Here is a 9953-nt window from a genome sequence, read left to right as displayed (position 1 = left end):
ATGAAAACGTCCAACAGCAGCAGCAGAGCTGGAGAGTTTTAAAGTCAGGACTCGAGCAGCATCTGAACCAAGCAGCTTTTATGTAACACACACACACACACGGCAGAAGCGACATGGGTCACGCCCCCTTTTCTAACATACACACACACACACAGACAGCGAGTTAACTCAGTATGACCACATTTAAACGTATTATCCATCATGCACAGCGGCTCGCTGCGTGTTATTTACTGTGCTTTAGTTCTTAAGTTTGCATTTTTGTTTAAAATGTTGGTAAAATGTTATTCTGATGCGTGAGGACACTTTGTTACCGACGACTGAACACATGTGTAGTACATTTTGTACCCTGTCGAGGGGGCGTGTCGTGTGTGACGTAATACTCTGACAGTTCACCGCTCCGTTCATTCCTATGAAGCATGGATGTAAATCTGGATCTGGATCAAATCTGGATAGAGCAACGCCCCCCTCTGCCTTTTTTGTGTCATGGTGGCCACTGTGGGTACTGCAACAAAAATCCCATGGGGCCCAAAAAGCAATTTTCCCATATATATCCCTATATTTTAAATTCATGGGGTTTTATATTTGAAAAATCTTCCAAGGCCAGACATACGGAGCCCCGGACATGACAAGGTAAAAAAAAAGATTAAATTGTGGACACAATATAGCTATAATGTGCGCACGAAATGTTATTCCGTGGCCACAAAAATAGTAAATTGTGTGGACAGTGATTAAAATGCAGACTTTTTTTTGACAGTGAGTGATGCGTTGTCACTTTTCAGCACCTGTGTGGTGAGCTTTACACACGTTGTTTTCTTGGCTTGTGATGTTCTTGCCAACTCAAGTGAAGTAAAACAGTTATGGTACTAACCTTTCCTGTGTAAGTCTCCACCATGCAATATCAACACCACACTGTCTTTAAGCCTCTGGAGTTGTGCGTAACCATGTCTTCAGGCGGCGCAGATTGGAAAATGTTCTCTATGATGATTACCAGGACATTTTCTCTCCGCAACAATTTATAATTATTAGTTTAACTTTATGAGAAATGTGAATAAATTAAGACAATGAGGGGGTTTTCGTTTACATTTGTTGAGTTGAGTTGAAGATAAACGGGTTAAGTGAAAGAATCAGGAGTTATAAAACTACTTTTAACACGTTGTTATTGTTCCTAATAATGAGTATTTAATTCTATAAGGGAAAGTCAGGCAAAAACAACATGATTCCTGTAACACATATAAACTAATCGCCACAGTCAATTAAACAATTTTTAGTGATCATTTTCATTTTTAATTAAGTCATTATACTTTACAGCTTACTGTATTCACTATTGTTGGTTTTGCCATTTATTTACAAATCCATGGTTTAAACTCGAAGCTAACATATTAATTTTGGGAATTAGTAACGATGTAAGACTTAATACAGAAATAACAAAATGGGAATATCTTAAACTTGATATCAGAAAACAATTGATTACATTTGGGAACAAAATTAATGAGGACAGGAAATTAGAAGAGTTAACAGAAGTGAGGAACTTATGAAACTTTACAGTAAATAAGTTTGGGGTGAAGAAGACAAAGAGAAGGTTAATATTTTGCAAACCAAATTGGATGACACGTTCATGAACAAAGCTAGGGGTGCATATTTAAGGTCTAGAGCCCGGTGGATAAAAGAGGGAGCGAAAAACACCTTATTTTTGTAAGCTGGAAAAACGCAGACAAGAACAAAACTCTATTCGCAACCTTGAGATTGATGGGGAAGAATGTATGGATCCAAACGTATTTCTGAAGAAATTGAAAAAAAAATGAAAAACTGGATCCCAGTTATAGACGATCATTTTAAAGAAATTTGTGAGGAGCATTTAAGAATGGCTGAATTTGATTGTGCAATCAAAATGACATCTGACCGTTCTCCAGGGCAATGAAACAAGGGATAATTAAATTATTACCAAAACCGGGTAAAGATAAAAAATAAAAATAAAAAAAAGAAGTTAATCTGAGACCAAAGATCTTCACAAAAGTATTTGCTTTAAAACTAAATGTAGGATTTTCTGAAATAATAACCTCGGCAAAATCTGGTTTTCTCAAATGAAGATCTATCCACAACAATATCTGCCTGGTTCTGGACCTTATTGATTACATTTAATTATTTAATTGAGGATGACGGCTTCATGTTGGTTTTGGACATTCAAAAGGCATTTGATTCGGTTGAATCTGCTTTTATTATTGACACATTTAGAAGGTTTGGCAATTTATTTCTGGATATGATCACGATGATACATACATACGACATTAACAGCTGCGTTTCCCTCTCTGAAGGCATATGTCCCAGGTTCAGGGTAGAAAGAGACATTAGACAAGGTTGCAGTATCTCACCCTTGTTATTTATTGTTGTGGCAGAATTATTAGCAATAGCTGCTAAGAATTCAAACATTAAAGTACTAGAGATAGACGATCACAATTTAATAATGTCAATTAGCTGATGATACAACTTTTTTTTTGTAAAGAACAAATTCCATTAACACTAGAAATAATAAACATGTTTTCCTAAGCCGCAGGTTTACATCTGAATCTGGATAAATATGAATTTACGAGTATCCACAGTCTTCATTCTATAATATTCCCATAAAAACGATGGAAAATATCTTGGTATCTGGGTAACCAAAAGCTCTGATGTGAGTGAGAAGAAGAATATTATTGATAGAATAGATCAATGTAAAAAATCTGAAATATTTTTAATATATAAAAATCAAATGGCTACAATACTTTTTGAAAGGTGGTCAGGAAATCTGGTTTGCAGTACCTCATCTTGTCTGTAAGTGGGAGGTATTCGATTTTCATTAGTGTGTGATTTTGAAGTTTTTAAGTGACCCATGAAACTCAAGATATCACCAATAAGTATTGTTAAAGTGGAAATTGGCTTTCAAACATAATTTCAGCCCTCATAATGTTCTGTTGCTGTAAATAATCCCTAAAATGCCATTTTGATTGAGAGTGAAAACATTGCACACACATTTATGAAGCTAAATAAAATCACAGAACATTTTAAAAACAATTCTAACTGATTAACAATCATTAAAATTAAAATAAGTGCACATGTGGTGGACACACATCAAGACATTTGACAGAATAGACAGCTAATCAACTGGACAAATCAACTGATAATGAAACATATTTAATAGACATTTAACACATTCATGTTCAACTGTTGATGAAACCGAGTTTACTTAATAACCTAATCACCTACAAATGTAGCTGTTCTCTCTGTAAAAAAATTATATTAATATGGTGACCACATTTACTGTCTGCTGCTTTAATACATTCAAACACTGCTGTAAATGTATGGAAAGATTTAAACGTGTTAACCAGTGGAAGCTCAGGCTACATTTATGTCATGTTTTCATTTGAAAAGAGCATTTTCAAACAATCGAGCTGATCAGGAATGTTCAGGGCTCTAAACTTAAGAGTGGGCTGGAAGGCAGACATGCATGAATACGAAAACATTGTGTGAATGCAGCCTCAGAGTCACAGAATTGAACTTGTCAAACAGTCATTGTTTGTTTCCAACATTATTCACCAGAGGGAAGAGTTTGAGTCCTCTCTAACTCCTATGACTCAGTTGTCGGTACAGCTGAATGGTCATGAGCTGAATCTCTGGATCTCCAGGTTTGAGGTCAATTGCTCTCAGGAAGTAGCTCAAGGCGTCATCCAGCTTCCCTTGGCTCACGTATTCTTTCCCTTTACTGACCAGGGAGTTGTAACCCTCAACATCACAGTCAATGAGGCCATTTTCCCCACACATCGTGTCCATATTGACTGTGCACTGGTCCATCCTTTCGGTGGAAGAGAGCTCAGGTTCGCTCGTTGATTCCTCAAGATTGCTGCCAATGTCCTCTCCTGACTTACTGGTGACTTCTGCTGACTCGGAGAGCTCCTCCTCCTCCTCCTCCTCCTCCTCCTCCTCCCCAGAGCTCAGAGTCTCTCCTGTGGTCTCAACCAATTGAAGCTCACTAGATGAATTGATAAAGTTTTCTTCTTCGGCCTCATCAGAACGCTTCTCTGAGCTGCAATCATCTTCATTGTCGCTTTCATCACCTTCTACCATGTTCAGTTTGTGGTTGTCCATGCCTTCAACGATGGACTGAAGGAGAGACCTTCGAGAGGCTACAGAGGTGTTTCCTCCGACACTCTTTCTTGACCACAGAGGGGTGGAACCAGAGGGTACCGATTTGGGTGTGGAGGCTCCAAGCACCTGGAAGGAGTTTTCAAGTTGCCTCACATTGTTGTCAACATCCTGTTCATCTTCACTATCATAAATCACTGCTGCCCTTTTCTTCTTGGTAGCTACAATAGAATCGTTAATTGATTCTTCCATTTCATCAGCATGGCCCCTGATGAGGCTGTCTGCAAGAGCTTCTTTGTGTTGCCTCTCAGAAAGGGATTTATTTACATTGAAACTCCCCTCAAACTGCAGCTGTGACAGCAGTTTCTTCTGTTCACCTTCAGTCTCTTCTTGAACATCATTGTCTGAAAACATGTCACTGTCCTCCAGCTGTAAATTGAAGTTACCTTCAAAGGATTCCAGTCCAGCACTAACTCTGGATGATGCGTCCGCTTTAAAGCTTGTGATGGATGTCTGCAACATGGACAGTCTTTTGTTCTTCAGAGGTGTGCCACAACTGTGCCCAACATCCATTTCAGAATGTGAAGTTAAATATTGCTGTTGTTCATCTTCATCAGCTACTGTGACATATGCTAGGCTGTCCTCGGCTGCTGAATGATGTGCAGCCTCAGAATTTGCTGATTGGTCCATCGGCTCTTGTGCCAAGTCATCAGCCACATCTGATGCATCATTAACAGACTCCACCAACAACAAAGACTCCTCAATCACCACCTGTGAAGAAGTGTTGTCTTCTTCCAAGTAACTCTGATCCGGCTTGATTGGCTGGTGTTTTGGGGAATCCAGGTTGTGCTCAGAAAGCTTGCCTTGGCTTATGTCTACCACAGGTTGCTCCTCTATCACACTTCCATCTGCAGTAAGGTCAATAACTGGGCGACTCAGATTCTGTTGGTCTTCCTCATTGCCTGAACCCGAGTGGTTTAAGTCCACCACAACCTGTGACCCGTTTGAATTGTAGTCATGTTGTGAATTCAAAGAACTTGGGCTTAGGTTGCTTGTTTTTTTCTCATGTGAACGCTCTCTGTTGTTGTTCACTGGTTGTCTGAGCCAGGCAGGCTCTGTGCTGGAAGCCATGCTCTCAGTAAGCTGCATCTGCAAATCCGACTCCGCCTTCATCAGTTCCTGCGCCTTCTGAACACGCCCTTCTATGTAATTGTGCTCCTGCTGGTCCTCAGGGGCCTCATCATGCTTGATTTCGAGGGAAAACATGAGGTCATGATCAGAGATGCCAAACATCTCCATGCTGTGTAGGTGGGCAATGTGCTCATCGAGTTCTGGGTCTGTCCGTCTGTGTCTGGAATGCATGGCCTGAAGCTGCAGTTGAGTGGATGAAGACTGAGTATTCTCCAAGCTAAAGAGCTCTTTTAGTTCCTGTTTGCTGAAGTATCGGAAGGGGTTCTTCTTGTCTCCAGTGTTTTGTCTGATGAGAGAATCTTTGAAAATCTGACGTCTGTAGATTTTCTCCTCCACTGTTCCACAAGTGATCAGCCTGTAGATGACAACATTTTCAGTCTGGCCAATGCGATATGCCCTGTCAACAGCCTGGGCATCTGTTGCTGGGTTCCAGCTGGGGTCATAAATCACCACTCTGTTTGCTGCTGTCAAAGTGATGCCAACACCACCAACCTGGGTGGTCAGTAGAAAGACAGAGTAACTACTGTCTGTCTGGAACAGAGAAATGCGCCTCTCCCTCTCTACAATCTGTGTAATCGTGCCATCCAGTCTCAAAACTTTGAAGCCTCTGTTGCCCAGGATGCGTTCGATAATGTCCAGCACCTTCCTGTAATGAGCAAAGACGAGCGTGCGGTGGCCTTCCTGTTTCAGCTGCTCAAGGAGAGGAAACAAAAACACAAGTTTCCCAGACTCGGCTATTAAAGTGTCGTCAGGAATATTGGCGATACTGTGAGCTTTGGTCTCCACGTCATCATTCACCTGGTTTTCAGAAGTGCTCTCCTCCAAACCCAGCTTGGCAATCGCTCCTGCAGAGAGGAGTCTTGGGTGGTCGCACAGCTTTTTTAAAATGGTTAATTCAGCAAGAGGTGACCTGGTAGTTAAGAGCAGTTCCTTGATGTGGTCCAGTGAAATAAACTGCCTGTATATGTCCTCCTGGATGGGGCTCAGGTATGTCCAGACTATAAGGTCATTTTTTCTCGTCAGTGTGGGCATGACTGCTCCGCCATCTTTTAGAGGATTTGGAACGAGAGTATCAATGTTTTCTGAGTGTTCCTCTTTACCAAGACGTGCGCTGTTCATTTTGTTTTTTTGCACCTCCGATTTTGTTCTCCGCAGGAAATACGGTTTAATTATTGCCATGAGGTTCTCCGACATCCGGGAGCCAAGAGCCTTCTCCCCTGGTGTGGCGTCCTTCTCTCTAGCACGGGTGATGGGGTTTTCATACTCTGTTTTGAAGGTTTTGGCTGTACCGAGAAGAGTGCCTTGACAAGCAAAATCAAAAAGTGCCCACATTTCTCTTAGATTGTTTTGGACTGGAGTTCCTGTGAGAAGAACTCTGTTCTTTGAAGGTATGGCAGTGGCACTTTTAGCCGTTTTGGTAGTGCTTGTTTTAATTTTGTGTGCCTCATCCAGGATCATGTAGTCCCATGTGAACTCTTTGCCATGATATGAAGACAGCTGCTGCCAGTTGTTCATAAGCATAGTGTATGTGGTGATGATAACGCCACCTCTCCTCTGGACTTTCTCTAGATTCCTGGTCCTCTCTCCTTTGCTGGTACCATGAAACTCCTTGACTCTCATGCCAGGAGTCCACTTGGCAAACTCCTTCATCCAGTTGGTGATGAGTGAAGTTGGCATGACCAACAATGTGTGTTTGGCCAGCTCATTATCATACATACCAGAGAGGAAGGATATCACCTGGATGGTTTTACCAAGACCCATGTCGTCTGCCAAAATCCCGCCCTTACGACCATCTCTGTAGAGACTGTACAAGAAGCCAACTCCATCTCTCTGGTAGTCATAAAGTTTGTCGTGCAACTCTTTAAAAAGTAATAAACCGCTGTTGTTGACATTGACAAACTCTTCATCTTCATCCTCAGAGTCATTCTGAGCAACAAGTTCTTCAATTTTCTTTATTCTCCTTTCAAGTTTCTGACTCTGGTGAAGGTTGTGAGCGAGTTTAAAGAACTCGAGCGCTTTGTGCATGTCCCCTTGTCTGGCAACATCTTTACCATCCTGAATGAATCTGAAAGACAAAAAAGTAATGGGAAGTTACCAAGCTGGATGATTTGGTGAAAAGCATTATCATAAAAACACTTTAAAATGACTAAATTTCTACGTTGATATGATATGGAACTAGACAGAAGCTGAAACTATTATTAGAAATGATTAAGAAAAATGCAAGCAGTAAGGTACTAAATGAGCTGAACATTTATATAAACATCTTTTTAATAAAATTTATAAAAAATTATAGCAGTTAGATATTTATTCAAAATCGTTCAACACCAGTTTACAATTAAGGGACTGGGATCTGGGAAATCACTGTCGATTTCCATTTGATTCACCAGGTCCCGATTTGATTACATTTTCAATTAAATTTTGTTTAACTTAGAGCCATTTCAATTTCCACACCAATTCTGCTTGGATATTAGGGATGCAACGGTATCGGTATTTTACCTAACTGTTCGTTACACCCTGTTCGGTTCAATACACAACGGAAAACAACGGTATTTCGGTACGTTTCAGTCCGTCAAAATGTTTTAAAACACACAATGCTGCGTGATAAGATCCACTCAGGAGCAGAGACATGAGCACAGCGCCTTCAGCGCGAGTAAACGAGTCTCTGAAAAAAGGAAGTTTGAAGCGGCACCGTATTTGTATAAGTCCGCTGTGTGAGATCTTTTAGGATTTAGCGTAGACTACGATGAGAATGAGAAAATGAATGTCAACAAACAAACCACGGTGTGCAAGCATCCGTTATGCAGCGCAGTGAAGTTGGTTTTGAAGTTGGCAAGTTAGATATTCGACAGACACTCGCTCTACAGCGCCACCCAGAGCAAGCCTCTCATTTACATCGTCATCACCCGTCTCTTTCACTTGGAGCAGCATGGTGTATTTGTAGTTGTAGTTTCTGTGAGTAGGTTAAAATTGTGTTTATTTTTGTCGGATAGCACAAAACTTTATTTATTTTTAATTTGTGTGGTTTTATGTTTGTTGTTTCATTTGATCTGATGTGCACTATTGTTTAAATAAAGTTTGTGGTGTGATTATATCTGTGCTTTTAATTATTTTTACAATGTAATATTACCTTTGCTGGTCTGAGCAGTTTTATAAGATATCGAAACCGTACCGATACCATGGCCCCAAAAACGAGAAACTGTACCGTTGCATCCCTATTGGATACGAAAGAGAATTTCTCAGAACTAATGCCACAAGCTGTATGTCCTTCTCACCCGGAGCATCTCAAAATTATTAATATTTATAAAAACCTCCATCCATCCATCCATTATATATTGCTTTATCCTTTCTGGAGGGTCGTGGGCGGTTGCTGTGCCTATCTGGGTTATTTTGACTAAAGCATGACACAGACATGTTTATTAGGGCACCAGGACCTAGTTTAACAGGGTATAATATGGGACCTTTAAATGACGCAGGGCGTTCAAGTCTTCACGATGTGCGCGTGTCATTCAGAACGCAAGTCAAAATAAGAGATCTTGCAAAACAAAACTTGCAAAATAATCAATTGTATTATTTTGGTGATCGTTGGGAGCCCTAATCGAAATTCAATTAATTGCACAGCCCTACTTGATCTTACGGTTCTCCTAAGAAGGCAGTTAAGAACACGTCTGGGAAACACCCATATCTTAGCGCTCCTTCTTAGCCATTCCTTCTTAAGTCCTTAAGAAAGATCGAATCTGGGAAACGCGGCCAATAACTGTTGTAGAACTTTCCAGCAGTTCAACATTTTTAATAGTTTTCTGAGTCTGCTCACTTGCTCGGACAGCTGCATCACCTGGTATCTTAGGGGTTTGAGAAGTCAAAACATAAAAATAATATAATTATTTGAATTTCCTAAAAAATTTATGAAAATTAATCGGTTTTATAGAATAAAGTGATAGATGTCATGAAAAAATTAATTTTAGTTTTTCTTTTAGATAATGGACTTGGACACAAAAATATGCACGTCATGTCATTGACCCATATATATATAAATATATATATATATATATATATATATGTATATATATATATATATATGTATATATATATACATATGTATATATATATACACATATATATATATATATATATATATATATATATATGCGTGTGTGTCTAAGTCTAAAATATATATATTATTCTACAGTGCTGAAATATTTGAATTTTAATTTAACAAAAATGTATTCACAAATTAAATTAAATACTTAAAATGAATGAAAATAATAACAATATATGTACATTTATTAAAATGATTTTCTATGTTCATTTATCAACACTGTATTGATTCTGCGTAAAAAATACAGTGATTCTGCAGTGGCTCAGAGAAACATCTACTGAGTAAATCTCTAATCTGAGGCATCGCTTTCATGCAAGCTCAGAAACGTGACCATGTGAAAATGAGGGCAGATTTGGGAACACTCAGACCAACTGATCGTGACATAAGAATTTACTTTCACTTGAACTCCCACAAGAAAACCTTTGTCAGCAGACTCAGTGGATCTGATGTGGGTTATTTTTTTTGCCTCACCTTGATGAATACAAACAGTGTGTGTGTGTGTGTTCCATTACCTGTGATATGCTTCCATCGTGTCTTCTGTATCCATGGA

General features: G+C 39.5%; 1 protein-coding gene across 1 annotated transcript; it reads right to left on the bottom strand.

The window, feature by feature from the left end:
- Positions 1–3594: 3594 nt before the first annotated feature.
- ercc6l (excision repair cross-complementation group 6-like) lies at positions 3595–9953 on the bottom strand (the record flags this gene model as incomplete). Its single annotated transcript, XM_083902635.1, has 2 exons — positions 9916–9953; positions 3595–7372 (listed from the first exon to the last, which is right to left on the bottom strand). The coding sequence occupies exons 1-2, from the start codon at positions 9948–9950 to the stop codon at positions 3595–3597; spliced, it is 3813 nt and encodes a 1270-aa protein (XP_083758761.1). The 5' UTR covers positions 9951–9953.

This window comes from Microchirus variegatus (assembly GCF_963457635.1).
Source record: "Microchirus variegatus genome assembly, chromosome: 16".
NCBI classification, from domain to species: Eukaryota; Metazoa; Chordata; class Actinopteri; order Pleuronectiformes; family Soleidae; genus Microchirus; species Microchirus variegatus.
Note: the sequence above shows the minus strand (reverse complement) of the source record. Positions and strands in the feature narration are given on the sequence as shown.